The 21332-nt window shown below is 35.2% G+C and overlaps 1 protein-coding gene across 7 annotated transcripts in view; it reads right to left on the bottom strand.

Annotated features, from left to right (window-relative positions):
* The window catches only part of DACH2 (dachshund family transcription factor 2), a 466299-nt gene that overhangs the window by 84886 nt on the left and 360081 nt on the right, over positions 1 to 21332 (bottom strand). For all 7 annotated transcript variants that reach the window (XM_070604000.1, XM_070603995.1, XM_070603994.1 and 4 more), the window contains 2 exons: positions 12924 to 13082; positions 1871 to 2043 (listed from right to left, as the gene is read on the bottom strand). In XM_070604000.1, the coding sequence (XP_070460101.1) occupies positions 1871 to 2043; positions 12924 to 13082 (332 nt within the window). The remainder of the gene's footprint in view (positions 1 to 1870; positions 2044 to 12923; positions 13083 to 21332) is intronic.

Below are 21332 nucleotides of genomic sequence, written 5' to 3'. Positions count from 1 at the left end.
CATTTCCATCATCACCACCACCAACAAAATGTGAGTCATGAGCCTCATCCCCAAGAGCTTCTTGGCTCCAAATTCTTCACAGAGCTACCAGAAGTCCCAAATATTCAACCAAAATGTAGGTGATTCAGTCTGAACAACAGTCATTAAGAAAACTAAGCGAATGTACTTTTGAAGAGCCAAAAACATGCCTTTATTGAGAGTATTCTTTTATCATTTCAAAGCAAGTATGAAAATTCCATTACTTTAAACCATATTTCGTTTTTTAATAAAGTTTCCCAAGTTTGTGTGGGGTCACATTTACTTAGTAGCCACCCAGTTTCAAAATCATAGAAACCTTATGCCATCTTTGAAATAATGTCCATGGGTAATTTTTTTCTCAAAGGCAACTCTGATTCCTGATTTACACTCTGGTCAAATATTCAAACAACAGAGCTCTGACTAGCTGGGATAAACTAGTCCATTAAGGGTCACAGCCTTCACAGGAAGCACGCTTCTACTTGGCCGTGGAAATACACATGGAGCTTAATAAAAATTTATCAATTTTTCTTTTCCTTTCCTACAAAGGTTATGTTATAAATTTTCTTCATTGTTTTAGAAGTCCCCAAAACTGGAATTTAAAATGGAAAAAAAAGTCTAGACTCTCACATTTCCTCTGCCTTGTCTTCTCTCACCTGTGTGTGCATCTATTACAATCATATCACTTTTGCAAGGCTCGGTTCAAATCCATCAACTGTAATGCCTTTTGAGATCCCTGCCTCCTCTCTTCTGCAAGCTAGGTATGATCTCTCCCTCCTCTAAAGTCCTATAATACTTGGTGACTCTCTATGCTATCCATCGGTCTGTCTTGTTAGCACAAGTTAAATGGGTACCTGTTGTTTGTCTCACATTTAGTTTGTGAGTCCCGGAAGTCAGGGACTAAGTCTTACACGTCTGTCTCCCATATTGCCCAATACAACATGTATATATCAAAGGTATAATATTTGTTGAATAAATGAAGGAACAAAGGGACAAATCAATGGGTTGCTCTGAATAACTATACTCTTTTGATCCTATATACCCTTATATTATCTCCTCACCAAAAGAAAAATTATATTAAAAAGCCTAGTTCACATAATACTTGGAGAGAGGACAGAGAGGCCATGTGCCAAAGTGACAGCAGACATAAGGAGGGATTATAAAATATTATTTGTGTTTCATTACCCAATGGTCATGAAATTTTGAAAAATAATATTCTGATACTGATAATGATAATGCTGCAACTTACCATAAATATTTATTTAACATTTCACAATTTTTAATCTATATTTTACTCACATTATCTCCAGACAGCCAGTGAAATAAGTGGGATAGATTAGTACTATGATCTTTATTTTACAGTTGAGGAAGCAAGTTCAGGTGGGATAAATGTCATATCCATGGTCATTCAGCTATTAAGCGGCAGAACCATAACTGGAACTCAGGTCTTTCTGACTACAAGTCCTGTACAGTATATACTACCCCACGACTGTCTCACAGACACCAAAAAGGCACAGTGTTTACTTTGTTTCACCCCAGCAATGGCAATGGTTTTGCCTACTCTTCTACTCTGTCATTAGTCTGGCCTTATGTCCCCACACTGTGCTCATGATTGCAAGACAGGAAGCTAAAATTAAAGATGAGATCTGTGGCCAAAGAATGAAAACTAATAACAGCAACAAAACAAAAACACCTTAGCAGGTCTAGTCAGAAATCAAACTCATCAATACTGTATGCTAAGCAATTGAGTCAATGAGCTGTGTGTTTATACTGAAGATCCTGTGGTACTGCTAATATTGTACCAAAATTTAACTGTAATTAACACCTTTGTCCTCTTCTAAATCATGATTCTTACCTTTATAACAGAGGCCCCAGCTCTGGAGAGTGGACTGTGAATCTGGGCTGCAGCAGCCATGTTGGCAATAGTATTGAGATGGTTCATCTGATTCATTGCCATGGCAACTGATGCAGGAGGTAAGCTGACTGGAAGTAGGGGATGAGGCATCATCATAAATGGCAGATCCAGTCCTAAAAGAGACAGTGCATGTTAAATTATTACATTTGTTACATTATTTGGACAAAGGTAAATCACATCAAAATTGATGCTGTGAAATAGTAAAAAAAAATCTAAATTCATTCTTACTGGCTTTGTTTTTTAAATCAAGTTTTGTTATATCCCAGTATCTCTTTGGGCAATTAATAGTACCTATGAGATTTAATATTGTTTTATAATTTTAAATACATTCCTATGTCAACAGACTTTTATTTATCAATATCCCCTGTTCTTGCTCTCACTTCCAAAATATTTATAAGATGCAATCATTTTTACAAACAAAAATCTTTAAGGCAAACATCATTTTATTTAACAAAAAGAAGTTACTTTCTTTTTAATCATTATAATATATTGATGTGTTGATAGTTTCTAGCTTAACACTTTCTTTAGGAGATATAATAGTGGCCCTGGTAAGACAGCATATAGATTCTCTGGGCTACAGTATTAGTGAAGAAAATAAAATTTGGAATATGTTCTACCCCTTCAGTTATAAATTTCTAAAATGAATGCTTATAGCTCTACTTTGAAGCCTTTGTCAATAAGGAATAACTCCCCTATCGAAATATCAACCTGTTTTCCACTTCGCTAACAAATACCAATATTGTTGAGTAGTGTCTAGAATTCTATCTGTTTTCTTATGCAAGGTGAAATAATTTTCGCACATTTGAAATATATTAAAGAATATCTCTCAAGTATTATCCACATTACACTTGTAATAGCCACAGATATGTCATCATAAGAAAGGTAACAAATTAAAACTGTTGTCTACTTGCCCCTTATAAGGTTGGGATTTGTGAGGAAACACCTTTAAGCAGAGGCTAGGGAAAGTTAGCCTAACATCACGGATGTTAACATGACTACAGTAAGTAAACCATAGCACTTTACAATGTATTTTAAACTATTGCTTCAACAGTAATCTTGCCTTTTTTGGACAAAAGCCCAGAAACTAGCAATCTTTAACAGATGCTCTAAAACATCCTTTCCTATAATTTTCCCAAATTATTACAGATTATAGAAATTCTATAATGGGCAATGTTTACGTGGGTCCTACACACAGTTATCAACTATTAATAACATCCCCTTTCCTCCTTGCCATCCCCTCATTTTTTCTTGCTTCCCATGTCACAATAGTAAGTGAATAACAATGAACCTATAGGAAGTATGTTCCGAGGCCCCCTAAATCTCATTCCTCAAAACAACAGTAACAGTAATACAAACTTTCAAAACAGATTTTTTTGGACAAAAAGGAGGCTAGAAGATAAAAATGCTGCTACTTGATTTGAGGTCCATCTTCTAGATTCAACAATGATGGATGAATTAAGCCCATGAACAAAAAATATTCAAAGGCAGCACAATGCAATAAAACACACTTTCAGATATGACAAGCGTCATACAACATTAAAGTGATCATCTCAATGAAAAAAACTCCTAAATAAAGGACACAACAGTCACCAAGATTTCTGATAAAGACAGCCACAAAATGCACTGTTATCAGAATTACACAAAGATTTTTAAAAAAGCAAGAAACTGAAATTCTATGTGGAATCCAAGAAGGGGAACCTCCTCTGTACTCCGTATGACTCCAGATCCCAAGAAAATATTAACAACGTATTTTAGACCTTTCACCTATTACTTCACTTATGGATTGCTATCTCTAAATCCATTTTATGAGCAATCCACCAAGCCAAAATTTTCAGTTATAAAACATTTTTCCTGAGAGAAGCCTGACACAGTGTAAACACTGAATTTAAAATGGCCTTCTGCACCCCCTGTTAAACTAGAAGTTTATTTTCAGTTAGCCTTCCAAAATTACTTAGATGAATATGCATTTTTATACTTTACTCATCATACAGCTTTGCTATAATGATGAGATATTCCATAACAAATTAAATTAATCACTGTTTATCTTTCCCCTAAAACCTTCACTCTATGCTCAACATAATAGTATCCATCAATGACCTAAAAAAGTTTCTATATACAGCTCTCATTTACCACAAACCCAAGATAATTATAGACTTCAATTCTTCTTTGTGTACTCAGTGTTTTAGTAGCAAATTGATCAAACTGTAGCTGAAAAGTAGCCATCAGTGCCTCCCTTTACCACTCAAATGCTTAAATAAGCCTTTGTTCAATTTACACTTCCCTTAACAGTGTAATAATCTTTTCCTCATTCTCCAAAGATTTTCAGCATCATCCAGACACCATCTGGCCATATCAAGTCATATGCCTACTCAGAGTCCAATTGACATGCAAACTAAATGCAAACTACAAACATAATCTAACAGCCTATTGACAGTTTTAAAATATAATTCATCAAACATTTCATATGACCATGAAGGACTTAAAAGTCACACTTTCAGATCATGACCTGCAATAACTAACTGTCAATTGACTATAATACCCTAGACTCTAAGCTAATATTTACATTACAGGGCAGTTTAACAGTGACCCCACGTGAGTTGCACATGCAAAGCCTATGCAAATACTGAATTATGTAAGTCAACCTTTTCTCAAAGCAGAAATCATTAAATTAAGAGCCATCAATAGTATACAACACTCCAGCAATCTCGACCATTTACTCACATGCTTAAAAAGTACAGAGACTTTTAATAGTATGGCAATGAAGACAAATTCTTTTTAAAAATCACCAGAATGGGTCATCTCTTTCCTGTCAGCCTCAAGGACATCATGCAAGCTACTATAAGTATTATTTCTAACGAATCTTCGTATTCTGGCAACTCCTATAAGTTTTATATAAGTGCGTGGTACCACCTTCTGCTAGCCATTAAGGCTACAAACTTCAGACTCTAATCCGCTCTCTAAAATCCCACATTCATTCTATTTCCAACTCATGTTGACCTCTGTAATATCCTGCAATTTCTAGGGTCAGGCACCAATCCCATTGTACCTGGTTGGTATCCTACCTTCCTGGTTGGTTTTCTTATGCCATTTCATTTGCCACTCTAATTTTAAGACTTTTAGTGTCCACTTACTGTCTCCAGAATAAAATATAAGTTCTTTGGTTTCATGTGAAATGACTTTTCTAGCTTTGATATCTCATCACAGACCTCTGCGTGCTCTACTCTAGCCCCACTGGACTACTTGTAGCTCTTTACTATTTTAATTCAGCTTAGCCTTCATTCTTGTTCATGGCTCTGGAATCTACCTTTCTAATCCTGTTTATTTGAGCATGGTAAAACTCTTCCTCCCTTTTTTAAATCAATAGACTTTAGTTTTAGAGAAGTTTTAGGTTTACAGAAAAGGTGAGCAGAAATTACAGAGGATTTCAATGTATTTCCCCTCCACCAACAGTTTCCCCTGTTACTAAAATCTTGTATTAGTGTGGTACATTTGCTACAATTGAGGAATCAATATTGATACATTATTATTAACTACAGTCCATAGTTTGCCTTAGAGTTTATTCTTTTGTGTTGTACATTCTAAGATTTTTCACAAATGCATGATAGCACATATCTACCATTACAGTATCATATAGAATACTTTCAGTGCCCTAAAAATCCTCTGTGCTCCACCCATTCATCCCTCCTGTCTTAGCCTTGGATTTTCCTGATTCTATAGATTTGCCATTTCCTGAGGTGGAGTCATACACTGTTTAGTCTTTTCAGACTGGGTTTGTTTCACTTAGCAATACATACTTAATGTTCATCCAAGTCTTTTCGAAGCTTCATCGCTCATTTGTTTCTACTGCTAACTACTGTTTCATGGTATGGACGTACCACAGTTTGTTTACTCATCCAGCTGTTGAAGGACATCTTGGTTGATTCCAACTTTTAGAAGTTATGAATAAAGTGGCTATAAACATTGGTATGTAGATTTTTGTGTGGATATAAGTTTTCAATTCAATTGGATAAATAAGGAAGATTATGTTTAACTTTGTGAAAAACTGCCAAAATGTTTTCCGATGTGGCTGTACCATTTTGCATTCCCAAAGGCAATAAAAGAGAGTTCCTGTTGTTCCACATCCTTACCAGCAATTGATGCTGATGGAGTTTTGGATTTTAGCCATTCCAATAGGCGTGTAGGGGTATCTCATTGTTTTAATTTACAATTCCCTAATGACACATGATGTTGAGCATCTTTTCACATGCTTATTTGTCATCTGTATATCTTATTTGATGAGGTATCTGTTCAGGTCTTTTGCCTATTTTTTAATTAGGTTGTTTATTTTTTATTGTTGACTTTTAAGAGTTCTTTGTAAATTTTCTATCAGTCCTTCATCAGGTATGTGCTTTGCAAAGATTTTCTCCAACTCTGTAGCTTGTCTTTTTATTTTCTTAACAGTGTGTTTCACAGAACAGTTTAAAATTTTAATTTTCAATGTTTAAATCCAATTTATCAATTTTTATCGTGGACTTGGTGCTGTACCTAAAAACTCATTGCCAAACTCAAGATCATCTAGATTTTCTCTGATATTATCTTCTAATAGTTTTCCAATTTTGAAATTTACATTTAGGTCCATGATCCAGATTGAGTTAATTTCTGTGAAGAGAAGAGTGTAGAGTCTGCGTCCAGATTCATTTTTTTTTTTTTTTTGCACGTGGATGCCTAGTTTTCCCAATGCTATTTGTTGAAAAGATGATGGTTTCTCCATTTAATTGTCTTTGCTCTTTCATCAAATACTAGTTGACTACATATTTATGGATATATTTCTGGGCTTTCTATTCTGTTATAAATCTATTTGTCTATTCTTTTGCCAATATCACACTGTCTTGACTCCTGTAGCTTTACAGTAAACATTGAAGTAGGGTAGGATCGATCATTCCACTGATGTTTTCTGTTCAATATCATGTTGGCTATTCTGGATCTTTCACTTTCCCTATAAACTTTAGCATCAGTTTGTTGATATCCACAAAATAACTTCCTTGGAGTTTGATTGGGATTGTGTTGAATGCATAGGTCAAGTTAAGAAGAACTTGCATCTTAATGATATTGAGTTTTCCTATATATAAACATAGAATATTTCTCCATTTATTTAGACATTCTTTGATTTCTTTCATCAGAGACTTATAGAATTCCTTCTAAAGAGTTTATATATATATATATATATATATATATATTTTTTTTTGTCAGTTTTATACCTATGTATTTCATTTTTTTGTTGTTGCTAATGTAAACGGCATTGTGTTTTTTATTCTCAAATTGCGATTGTTCATTGCTGGTATATAGGAAAGTAATCAACTTTTGTACACAATCATGCTATAATCCTTTATTACTTCCAGGAGATTTTTTTGTCAAAGCTTTGGGATTTTTTTATGTAGACAATCATGTCATCTTTGAACAAAGACAATTTCTTCTCTCCCATCTATATACCTGTTAGGTCCTTTTCTTATCATATTGTATTAGCCAGTATTTCCAGTGCAACGATGAATAGGAGTGGTGAGAGGAGGCATCCTTGTTGTTTTTTATCTTAGGGGAAAAGCACATGTTTCTCACCATTAAATATGATGTTAGCAGTAGGTTTTTTTGGTAGATGTTCTTTATCAAGTTGAGGAAGTTGCCTTCTGTTCCTATTTTTCTGAACTTTTATTATGAGTGCTTATTGTATTTTGTCATATCCTTTTTCTGTATCTACTCTTAGAATCATATGATTTTTCTTCTTTACCCTGCTAATGTGACGGACTATATTAATTGATTTTTGAATGTTGAACTAGCCTTGCATCCCTGTAATAAATCCCAGATTGTCATGGTGTATAATTCTTTTTATACATTGTTGGATTTGATTTGTTAATATTTTGTTGAGGATTTTTGCATGCATGCTCACGAGAGATATTGGTCTATAGTTTCATTTACTTGTAATATCTTTGCCTGTTTTTGGTAACTGGGTAATGCTGGCATCATAGGAGTTAGGAAATATTCCAGCTGCTTCTATCTTCTGGAAAAGACTGTAGGAAATTTGTGTGTTTTCTTCCTTTAATGTTTGGTAGAATTTACCAGTGAAGCTATTTGGATCTGATGCTTCTTATTGTATTGATTCAATTTCTTTAATAGATATAGTCCTATTCAGATTATCAATTTCTTATTATACGAGTATTGATAGATTATATCTTTCAAGGAATTGGTCCATTTCATCCAGGTTATCAAATTTGTGGGCACAGAGTTGTTTACAATATTCCTTTTTTATTCTTTTAATGTCCATATTGTCAGGAATTATGACCCCTCTTTCATTTCAAATATTAGCAATTTGTATCTTCTTTCTGTTTCTTACTTAGCTTAGATAAAGCTTTATCAATTTTATTGATCAATTCAAAGAACCAGCTTTTGGCTTCATTGATTTTCTCTATTGATTTCGTATTTTCAATTTCATTGATTTCAGCACTAACTTTTATTACTTCTTTTCCTCTGCTTTGGATTTAATTTGCTTTTCCTTTTCTAGTTTCCTAAAATGCAATCTTAGATTGCTGATTTTATCTTTCTTCTTTTTAGCATATTTATTCAATACCATAAATTTCTAAGTATTGCTTTTGCTGCATCCTACAAATTTTGATAAGAAAAGTTTTTATTTTCATTTACTTTCATTTACTTGAGACTTCTTTGACACACATGTTGCTTAGTAGTGTGCTGTTGAATCTCCAAGTAATTTTGGATATTCCACCTGTCTTTCTGTTATTAATTTTTAGTTTAATTCCAATATGACTGAGAGCAGACAATGTATGATTTCTATTCTTTTAAATTTGTTAAGGTGCGTTTTACAGCTCAGAAGGTGGTCTTGGTGAATGTTCCATGTCAATTTAAGAAGAATGTGTATTCTTCTGTTGTTGAATGAAATATTCTATAGAAGTTCATTAGATCTAGTTGATTGATGGTGCTACTCAGTTCAACTATACCCTTGCTGACTGACTTTCTTCCTACAGGATATGTCCATTTCCAATAGAGCAATATTGAAGTCTCCAACTATAATAGTACATCTACTTCTCCTGGCAGTTCTATCAGTTTTGCCTCACATATTTTGACACTCTGATAATAAGACCAAACACGTTAAGGGTTGTTAACGTCTTCTTGGAGAATTGACCTCTTTATCATTATGTAATGTCCTTCTTATCCCTGAAAATTTTCTTTGTTCTGAAATCTGCTTCATCTGAATTAATATAGCTACTCCTTCTTTCTTTTGACTAGTGTTAGCATAGTATATATTTCTCCAATCCTTTATTTTTAATTAATATGTGTCTTTATATTTAAAGTGAGTTTCCTATAGACAACATATAACTCGGCCTTGTTTTGTTACCTACTCTGACGGTCTCCACCTTTTTATTGTTGTCATTTTGCTTTGTTTTGGTTTTTTGTTTGATACACGATTATATAAGAAGTATGTTGCATTTAAGTAATGGTAAAGGCATTGACATCCCAGATCACTAGAGCATGTGGAGCAGCCTATGTTTTTAATTGGTATATTTAGGCCAATCATATTTAAAGTGATTACTGATTGGACTGGATAAGTAGCTATCATATTTTTTACTAATTTCTATTTGTTGTCCTTCTTTTTTCTTTTATTTTAATATTATCTTCTACTCTTTTGTTGCCTTCTCTCGTGTTAACTGAGTATTTTATATGATTCCTTTTTCATTCCTCTCTTAGCATATTAATTATACTTTTTAAATAATTTTTAAGTGGGTGCCCTGGAGTTTGCAATATACATTTACAACTTATCTAAGTCCACTTTCAAAAATAACACTGTACCACTTCGTGGGCAGTGTAAGAACCTTATAGCAGAGTATTTTCAATTCCTCCTTCCTGTCCCTTATGACAGTGCTCTCATTTATATCATTATCCATAAGGTATAATCACCCAATATGTTGCTGTTGTCATCATTATTTTGAGCAGAGTGTTATTTCTTAGACTGATTAAGAATAAGAAAAAACACATGTTATTTACTTTAATTTATTCCTTCTCTAACACTCTTCTTTTTTCGGTAGGTCCAAGTTTTCGACCTTTATAATTTTCTTTTTCTCTGAAGACCTTCTTGTAACATTTCTTACAGGGCAGATCTGTTGGTATGGTAAGAAATTCCCTCAACTTTTGTTTGTCTGAGAATGTCTTTATTTCTTCTACACTTTTAAAAGGAAATTCCACTGGATGCAGAATTCTAGGTTGGTGGGGTTTTTTTTCCTTCAACACTCTAAATATTTCACACCACTCTATTATTGCTTGCCTGGTTTCTGAAGATAAGTCCAATGTCTTTATTATGTTTGTTCCTGTATGAGTAAGGAGGGTTTTTTCCCCCTCTGTCTTCTTTCAAGATTTTCTCTTTGTTTTTGATTTTCCAGTTTGACTATAATATGCATCAGTGTAGATTTTTTGACACTTATCCTTCTTTTGCTCTCTGACCTTCCTGGAACCGTGGTTTGGTGTCTCCCATTGTTTTGGAAAATTTTCAGTCACTGTTATGTCAAATATTTCTTTTGCTCCTTTCCCTCATTTTTGTCCTTCTGGTATCCCCATTACATGTATGCTACACCTTTTGTAATTGCTGCAAAGCTCTAGGATATTCTGTTCTGTTTTTTTCCATTTTTGCTTTGTTATTCAGATTGGGAAGTTTCTATTGACATATCTTCAAGCTTACTAATTATTTCCTCGACTCTGTCTAGTCTACTCATGAATCCATCAAAGACATTCTTCGTTTTATTGGAGTGTTTTGATTTCCAGCATTTCCTTTTGATTCTTAGTTTCCATCCCTCTGCTTAAATATCCCATGTATTCTTGTATCTTTTCCTCTTTTTCCATTTTCTTAGCGGTTATTTTAATCCCAGTTATTTCAAATTCCTGGACTGATAATGTTAAAATATTTGCTATATCTAATTCTGGTTCTGATGCTTGCTTTATCTCTTCAGAGTGTTTTTTTTTTCCTCTTTCATGCCTTGTACTTTTTTTGAAGTCAGAAATGGTGTATTAAGTAAAGGGAACTGAGGTAAACAGGTCTTTAGTGGGAAGTTTTATGTTTACTGGCTAGGAGTTAGGCTTTGTTTACTGTTTACTGTAGCTGTCCCATGAGTAGCTGTGATTTCCTGTCCCCCCTGTTGTCTTTGGTTTTCCCTAGAGCAGCTATATTAAATAGGGTCCAAGGCTTTCAGTTCTTTCAGTGGTAATCCCCTGTTATACAAAGCTCTATTGTGGTGGTAAAATGTGTAGGGAGGAGAAGCATTCTATAGTCCTATGATTAGGTCTCAGTCTCCTGGTGAGCCTCTCTCCTAGGGCTGTGACTTTCATAATTGCTTTTCAGCTTCTTCCCTCTTGGGGGGAATAGGAAGGCTTGGGGGTGGGGGCAGCTATGGCTGAGTATTTCTCTTTCCCCATGTGGAAAGCTAAGGCGGCTGGAGTTGTGTATCTTCCTTCCCTCACGTCAATGGCTACAGGGTGCTGGAGTTTAGTATACTCTTACCCCAGGTCAGTTAGGCTCTGGTAAAACCAAGTAGTTTAAGCTCTGGTAAAATAGTATCTTTTGAAGGCAGGCCTCTGCTAAAAAAAAAAAAACAAAAAAACAGAACACTCTCAGCATATTTTGAAACTCCCCTGCCAGAAGCATGAGGGGAATTCTCTCAGGTTTTCACCTTAACAACCTGATGGGGCTCCTGGAGGTAAAACTCACAAAAGTATAAGGAACCCCTAAGGAAGGTCCCCCAGGAGGTTTTCTCTCTCAAGCTTGTTCCATACTGAGTCCTCAGCAATCACCCTTTCAATGCTTCTACCAGGCCTCAGCTGTGGCTTCTGCTTCTTATAAGTTGTGGTTCCCTGTATCCACCTCTTTCTCCAGTTGTAGGAAGAGCTGTGCCCTGTGAACTCAATCTCTGATGGATTTAAAAGACCTGTTGTTTTTCAGATTGTTCCACTTTTTTCTTGTTGTGAGGATTGGAGTGACAACTTCTAAGCTGTTTAAATGTTAGACTAGAAACAAGGAGTCCTTTAGGCTTCCCTCCTTTATGACACAAGTCTACCTTAATCAGTCCTTTTCTGACTTCTCATAACATAATATTTATAACTTCTCTGGCATTCATCTTATTTGCCTTTGCTTAACATTTCATTTTATATGAGAAGTTTCACTCTTGAGTTTATAATACCTCTTTAAAGTAAGACACCATAACTTATTTTGTATGCTTAATGACTGATGAATTTCATTAAGATTTGGGACATCATATTAAAATATCCCAGAATTCCTCCATTGTCTTAATTCTAAGGTTTAGTGGAAGAATGAAAGTCTCAGGGAAAGGAATAATAGAACTCTTTCCCCAGGTTTTCTGTTTGTAGGAAAAGTAGAATTTTAGCCAAGTAATGTATATAAGACCTGCTTTCCTGCAGAATGACTTCTGAGTCACTGAAGCTCCTAAAAACATCGTCTTAACCTGAGTTTGTATACATTAGCTATAGTAAATAATAATACTTATAATTCATACAGTACTTACTATATGCAAGTCACTGCTAACAGCTTTTCCTTTATTATTTTTAGCCCTCACAATAACCTTAATGACTGGGTATATTTTATTCCTACTTTGTAGTTGTGGAAAGTGAGACTCGGAAAAGTTAGGTGACCTCCAAAGTCAAACAGTGATATGGAATTCAAAAGATGTGGAATTCAAACCCAAGCTTATGTGACTATAACCAACATTCTTAACTACTCTGATCCACGGCCTCCCATGTACCTCTGCTCTGCTGCATGGCCTCTCAATCTATCTCTACTCTATAAATCCCACCTTTTGGAATGAATACCTCTTTATCTACCCTTCTGACCCCAAATTGTTAAACCTTATTGAAGAGAAATAGACTAGCCCTGCTAGTCCAAGATGTCCAGTGGGTCTTGAATGATATTTTTCTCAACACACCAATTTTGGGAGGACAGTATACATACTGTTGCTCAACAGGTGATTCTGCTGCAGTGGATTAAGGGTAGGAGCACCCCCAAGGCCTGGCTGGCCAGCCAGGGCTGCATGAGCAAGTCCATGTTGGGGTCCAGGAGCAGCAAGAGGAGACTGCATCTTATCCTTATCCCAGGAGGATTCACTTCCACCTGAAAAACATTCGTATGAACAGATAGGGATTTGAAAACTTTCCATGAGAAGACCTTTCTTTTTTAATTCCCTTTTTAGGGTTGTAATTTTTAATATTACTTCTCAGAAGACTGTTACTAAACATAGGTAACTCATGTTTATGATGGTTTCTAAAACTTTCAATAGCCTTGGATTTAAGCAGCCTCTAGGAACACTAAACAACTCTCACTAATCACATAGGCCCACTCGCCTTACAGGTAGTCTAAACGAATCTGGAATCATAATGAATAGCTTTTGAGAGCACTTGTATGTTGAAAGACATTAACTGATCACTACTACCTCCCATTCCAACCCTCTAACATACCTGTGCAATATTTTAACAAAGATCAGTTGCTGTTCACTCAAAAAAAAACCACCCTCATTTATAAGAGCATGATAACATGCAAAAATATGTAGTAAGAAACAAAATGATCAGTTATTTTGTTCTCAGATGCAGCCCTCAAAAAGCTAATCTCTTCATACACAGCAGGCTTTTGTCCACAATAATCTGGATAAAACATAAAATCATGGCCCCCAATTTGAAACTGTACTTTACTTTGATCATCTATGTAGAGAGTAAAGTGTGCATAAATGCAGACTACTATGTTATCATGATGATCTACAGCAGCATAGCTATTTCATCTGGCACTTAGCATACTGTGAAGAAAGAACCATTGCTTAAAACCATACAGGAAACAGCCACAGAATTATTCCCAGGGCATCCTTTTAAGGAGAATACTTTAAACAGAGGGGCAAGGGGTTGTATTGCAATCACTGCAGTAGCATACAGTCTGCCTTTAGAAAACAAAATGGTTATGTGGGCAGCCCCACCTATTTGCTTAACGTGGTTCATTCATGCAGGGGTCAGTGGTTCCGCTCCCATTCCCATGCTGGGATTGTGACATTAGCATCTCCACCTGGCTGACTGTATCCATCTGCTGCCTAAAACACTGACCCTGTTTTGCAGAGGGGTTTAGGCCTGGGAATCTTGGGCACTCTGTAAAATATGTGCATTTACTGGTTTAAAAAGAAAGGTAGAAAGAAATCAACTTGTTCGTATTCCTAACATTCAACATTGCAATCATTTTCACTTCTTGGAGTTCCCTCCCAGGCTTTGTTCACATAGATACTCATTTTTACATTGTAAACACTCTGCCTTGTTGCTTCGGGTATCATATTTACCAAGTATAATGACCACATAGTAGTCTACTGAGTTAATGTACTATAATTTATTAAACATTGGACTTTGAGTTTGTCTCAAATTTGTCACTATTGTAAATTAGACCATAACAACAACACTCATTTGAATTATTTCCTTAGAATCAATTAATTCCCTGGAATGGGATTTCTGGGTCAAAGGGGTTGAACATTTTTATACTTTTGCTTTCAAGAGCTACATTTGCAAAAGCAGTTTTAGAGGAGTAGATTTTTTAAGGAAATTTTTTCAAGGCCAAGGGATATTGTCCCTGAAGATTTAAAATGTATTTAAGAAAACTGTCTGCTAGAATCTATGAGAGGGTTTTAAAAAATCTTTCTACCCATTCATCTACTCTTACCCCAGCTCTGGAAATCTACCTCCTCTTCAGGACTCTTTCAAGCTGATTTGTGGCCAAAGTCAATCTCTAATCCAAAAGTGGGAGCCTTGCCAGCCTCCAACTACGCGAGTTCCAGACAAGAAAACACCAGATTCTCCAGCAGCAGTGGTAAAGACTGAGGGGTACCTGGTCTTGCCTATATGGACAAAGCTTTCCCAATCAATTGGGGAATAAATAAGTAACGAATTGTTCAGTTCCTGCTATAAGCCGTTTAGTTAACATGCACAGAAGCTTATAAGGTAGGAAATCTGGTTGGATTTGATAGACTGGTTTAATGGACCAGAAATCATTCCCTTGATCACGTTGAGGTTTGGTGTATTCATTGAAAACATGCAACACTCTTTTGATTACACCAATTGTTCTCTCTTTTCATCCAGATGTTTGTTGCTGTATAGTCACTGCCTCAGAGCAGGGAGGTAATTTATCGCTGGTGCATTGACGTAATTTAGCATTCATACATTTGAAATTCCAATTAAAATCAATAAGATTGTTATGCTGTAATGAACAGGAATGGTGGAAGGAAGGGAAGTATCTTAATAAACAAAAGTAACCACATTGCAACACTGAAAATTCTTTATAGTAACATTGGTCCAATAAACATGATTAATACCAGAAAATGCAAAAATTTGAAAGATCAATTTCTGAGCAAAAAAGAAACCACTCCATCATTTTAGCACTATGTCCAAGATATGAATTACCTCACCATTACAGAACTGTAATTTGTAAATTGATGAGCAAAACATTGACAAAGAAAGATACGTTTAGAAGACACTAAATTATACCATTGATATTAATATTGCATTGCGCCATCACAACAGCAACAGTGTAAAGCAGTACTAGGGCTGAGACTGTGTCAATATTTATTTTATAAATTGAAAATCTTGTAGTCCACATTCAATATAAAATGGTACATTAGGTATTAGTCTAATGTTTTATACATCACACATTCCAAATCAACTTTAATAGAAATGTTTTTGAAAACCTCATTAAGGATTTCAAAGTATTTTGTGTATGCCTTGGTGAGAGCTTTAGATGACCTTTTTCCACCAACTCTCACCTTTTTAACTACTGTGTTTAAAATGATAGAAGGAGGGTGGTTACCAACTGTTCCCATCTTCACTGAGTATGGCTATAAGAAATCGTCCTGCCCTTTGAAGGCAACTGTATATAAAGTGAGCGAAGACTGTGGGATACCCTTGATATTTGCATTAGGAGGCATTAAAACTCTGGACATACTTTTGTCTTTTGACCTAAAATTCTTACCATTTTTAAGCCTATAGAATTGACTTATGACTTAGTCTGGAGGCTTTGCTAGCCCCAAACTTTGCATTGCCCTATGCCCCTTTGCCAATTTGTAATAATATCCACAGAACTGAAAGCTCAAAAAATATATTTACCAAACTTATCCTAGGGTCAACTTTTTTTTATTACTATGTGGAATCTTGGGTATCCACTTTCCTTTTCTTATTTATCTATCATCTATTATCTATCTATCTATCTATCTATCTATCTGTCTATCTACCTAACTATCTATCTACCTAAGTATCTATCTATCTCTAGATGTATTAGTTTGCTAGGGCTGCCATAACAAATTACTATAGTCTGAATGTTTATGTCTCCCAAAACTCATATGTTAAATCCTAATCCCCAATGTGATGGTATTTGAAGGTGTGGCCTATGGAAGGTGATTAGGTCATGAATAGGATAAGTGCTTTTATAAAAGAGACCCCAAAGAGTTCCAGAGCCCCCTTCTGCCATGTGAGGACACAGTAAGAATATGGCTGTCACTGAGCCTGGAAGTGGGCTCTCACCAGACACCGAATCTTCCAGTACCTTGATCTTGTCTTCCAGCCTCGAGAACCATGAGAAACAAATCTCTGTTGTTTATAAGCCACTCAGTCTATGGTATTTTTGTTATAGTAGCCCAAATGGACTAAGACACTGCAGAATGGGTGGCTTAAACAACAGAGATTTATTTTCCCACAGTTCTGGAGGGTAGAAGTCCCGAGATCAAGGTGTCGGCTGGTTTAATTTCTCCTGAGGCCTTTCTTCTTAGTTGGCAGATGTGCACCTTCTCCCTGTGTCTTTACGTGCTCTTTCTTCTATATGCGCGCATCCTTAGTGTCTCTCTGTGTGTCCAAATTTTGTCTTCTTATAAGGACACCAGTCAGATTGAATTAGGGTCTACTTTAATGGTCTCATTTAACTTATCACTTCTTTCAAGATTCTATCTCCAAATATGGTCACATTCTGAGATTTGGGAGCTTAGGGCTTCAACATACGAATTTTGGAAGGACACAATTCAGCCAATAACATTAAAGTATGCACTCTTTACTGAACCAGATCATACTAGCTTTGTGAGGGAATCCCTCTTGCAAAGAGGAGAAAAACTACATAGCATTTATACAAGGCACATCTAAGAAACCAAGGAGGCAGTGGTTTAGGAAAAATAGAGAAGCATAATCAAAACCTCATCTTTGCATCAAGAAACTTCACGTTAAGTATAAACAAAACCCGACAGAATCCTAAGTACAGAAAGAGAATGTAGAAAGTGCAGCAAATCCTCAAGAATTGAATAAATAATTTCAGCTTTTTCATATCAACTACTTATCACTATTTTAGCTCAATTTTTGTGAAACTAAAGCTGTGAAATAAACAGCATAGGGACGTTACTACATAAATACTATAGTTAATTAATTAATTTAATCCCAACCTTTTCAATTAGAAAGTTAGAGAGAATTATATTTTTTATAAACTGCCACCTAGCAGAAACATATATTCATAATTAGAATCTATATAAGAATAATAATGTGATGAATTATGGGGATATATTAATTTGACAAAGTATTTGACAAACTTTTATTGTCTTAGTTAAAAACCTCTTAAGCTTGAAATTTTAATTTTTTTTCTTTAACTCATTGTAAAAGGTTAGGGCTCACAGATGATTGTTTACTTTTGCTGCCTTTTCTTTGTGGGGGAAGTGGCCAGAGGGCAGAGTCCCCATGAATCATGGGGACTTTGCAATAGACAAATAGAATTTCACAGATAGAAAGGACCTTGACACTCATTTACTTAAAAATAAAATTTAATAAAGGCGCAGGACCATAAGATGAGTAGAACCCAAGGCAGTATTTTAATTCACTAAAATTTTGCCCAACTAGGAATCTTTCAACCCCCATTCTTCTGACACATCAAATAACAGAATGCTTACTTTGGTCAGGTTAGTGAAAAGCAATGGAAAATATCATGTGTTTCAAACAAATTATCATAGGCCTACAAGCCCAACCCTAAAGTATTTCAAATGTGTATAGAAGAAATCCAGCATTAATGCTCTAAATACAAATACCAAACGTCGTTTTTCAGTGTAGCACTCTCATTTTATCAGACTACTGGTCCTCACTTTCTTAATATGCTTTGCTGTTAAGAATAAGTGAAAGGAGCTGATAAAACATTGACTGAAATCACAGTGAAGAGTACTAGGATAGTTTAGTAATCAGTGTTCATCATCCTCTGTTAGGGGTTGGTAATCCTCTATTAATGCGTAGGCTAGTATTTCTGTGGGTTTGAGTTTCTAAGACTACTAGGTTTAGGTGAGTCATATACAGAGTTTCATACTAAAAAAGGATCTTTGTCTTCTGACTCAAGTGGGTGTGTCTTTTGAAGTTTAAGAGGAACAATATAGTAGGAGTTGCTATTATAGATTGGAAAGCACAAATGTAAAAGCCACTTATTATGAGAAAATATAAGTTAATTATTAAATCAAAAAGTATGGACTTGGATATGAAATATGTAAATGTTTATAATACGCTGTCCTTACTTTCAGCCTTTTTTATCTACAACAAATCACATAACTCAGGTTATTTGAAAATATGGGCCTAAATTGATCATGTTTCCAGTAATCTTATATACAAAAGGCACAGAGCAAGCAGCCAAATGGGAAGCAAAGTCTATGTAGCATATAGCCCAATTCAAGCTTGTTTTCTCATTCATAGACTATTTTGTTTAGCTAGAGTCCTAGCTGAATGCACAGTGCTTGAATCTAAACAGCATGTAGTCTTTGTAGTAAAAAAAAATTGTCATAATTAAAGCAGTAAAGGCTTCATTGTTTTCTCTATGTAATAATATGGTAAATATGGGGTGTGTGTGTGTGTGTGTGTGTGTACATATAAAGAGAAAGAGATACAGAGAGAGACAGAGAGACAAACATTAATTCAGGGTTTAGAATATTCCAAAGTACTAATATATGAATGGAAAATCAGAAGTATGTGTGCAGATGTGGTATAATCTATAAACCTTGTCATATTATGCTTTTATTTGGTTTGCCTATATTCATTCCCAAAGTAGAACATTTAGCAACTTTCTAGATTGGTCCAGATCAGCAATGCAAAACATGCATTGTATTTGGAATTTCAACTGATATTTATAGGAAATAGATATCAAGTATTCAACTAAAAATATTGAAGAAGTCTTTTTACCAGTTTGTGTCCTCTTTTGCTTTGAAATGTTGCCTATAGGAATAAGCAAATCCTAGGGTTATGGGCTAGGATTTCAAGTTTCCTCAGAGGTACAATATGCTCATTAATGGGCCTGCAGGGCTGCATTCTCCAATACACTAGCCATTTTTCACATGTGGCTATTTAAATTTAAAGGTTAATAAATTAAAATGGAATAAAATGAAAAATTCAGGTTCTCAGTTGCACTAGTCACATTTCAAGTGCTCGAAAGCCATATATGGCCAGTGACTACCGTATTGGGAAGAGCAGATATCAATTATTTCCTTCGTTGCAGAAAGTTCTATTAGACAGTGCTGTTCTAGAGTATAAGGAGTCATTAGTTAGTTTGTATAAAATAGTTTAACACAGAGAGGTGTCTGTAGCATCTTCAGTTCAACATATCCAGTAGTAAATTGACCATTATTCAATGAAAGAAATCTTGCTCCTTTGTTCTCTGTATTTGGTAGTTACATAATTCAATTGCTTCAACTGGAAAGCTTAAGTTTCTAATATGTGTCAGGTGCTATCCTCAGGTACTAAGAATACAGAGAAAACAGAGTCCTTGCTCTCAAAGATCTTTGTCTAAGAAGTATCACTGCCATCTCTCTACCTCTTCACTCCGTGCTAAAGTGGCCAAGTTCCTGGAATCAACTTTGCATTCGTTTCCTCTCCATTCCCACCGCCACTGCCTGCCTTTGGACCCTCGTTACTCTCTCACTTACACTATTTCAAGAGCCTCTTCACTGACTTTCCTATCTCCAAGCTCTCCTCCAAGTGAACCCTGTCGCTGCCAAAATAAGCTGTCAAAAAGAAAAATAAAGAAGGTGGAGTATCAGAAAGGTCAATTGGAAAAGTAGGGGAAAATACTGAGCAGAGCAGTATCCAGAAAGCAAGAAAGAAATACCTTGGTTCCATGACCACAAAGTTTACACACAATAAACACTAGTAGGGGAGAGTGAGCGTGGACTAGCATGCTCTACAACTGTTGCATTAACGTATCAGCATCACTCTAATTAGGCAAAAACAAAAACAACCAGCTCTATACTTTAATCATTATCATCATCACCATCATCATCATCATCTTCAAGGATATGGAGTCAAGTCCAAAAGTTTCAAAAATTAATAGTTAGAGAATAAGTTTATATTTGGATTTAATGGGAAACTATTGCTTAAAAGTATAGTTAGTAATTAAAAATTAAGTATTCACCACAGGCTTACCCAAATAAATTGAACCTGACTCGTACATCATTCTAAGAATTAGGTTGACATGTTTCACTAAGTAAATGTAAAACTCAAACAAACTCCCAGTACATTTGTTTCTAAATTAAAATGCTGCAAGATGTACATATTCCCTGTGTACCACTTTAAAGCACAGTGGCTAAAACCTGAACATAGCGTTATTGGGTTTCAAAGATTAGTTCAGATATATAGGGAATTAAATCACACGTAATAAAGGCACAGTGCTCTCTATACGACCTGCTGAGTGTGATGACCGAGTTGGAGAGACTCTTGAAAACTATTTGCATAACTTGAAAAACATTCTGGTTAAAAGAAATGTTGCTGTAGTCGTAGAAAGAAAATGGGGTTTTGTCTGCTATTATTTTGCAATTCCAAATGATAAACTTATCTTAATCACTCTCCAGTGAACTCCACAGATTTAAAAATTATCCTTGTATTTATCCTGGTATAACTTTGTGTTTCCTGGTGCCGTAAAAACAATCCTTAAATTTCATATAAACCGTCCTGTGGCTAGTACAGAACTTTTTGTGTGTGACAAAACATTCTTTTGAAGTTTGGATTCATTTCTCGCTAGTGTAAGTAGTACAAGTTGAAAGATCCTCAAAAACCAATACAGTTCAAGCCATTAACAGTACTTGCTTATCTGAATTTGAGTTCCTTCTGTTACCCTTAATAGTATGTGGTCTGTCTAAATGACAATCATATTATCAAGTCGCTTTGCAATAAATAATCATATAATACCAACATCTATCTTTTCCCTTTTTCTGTCATATTTCTGAAATATTGAACATCAACTGCTGAGAATAAATGCTAAGGATTTATTTTAAACTCATAATTCATAAGCTGTGACATATACTATTGTGAGGTATACTACAAATTGGAGGTCCTTACAGTGAGGTATGCA

Source organism: Equus przewalskii, chromosome X (genome assembly GCF_037783145.1).
Source record: "Equus przewalskii isolate Varuska chromosome X, EquPr2, whole genome shotgun sequence".
In the NCBI taxonomy this organism is placed as follows: domain Eukaryota; kingdom Metazoa; phylum Chordata; class Mammalia; order Perissodactyla; family Equidae; genus Equus; species Equus przewalskii.
Note: the sequence above shows the minus strand (reverse complement) of the source record. Positions and strands in the feature narration are given on the sequence as shown.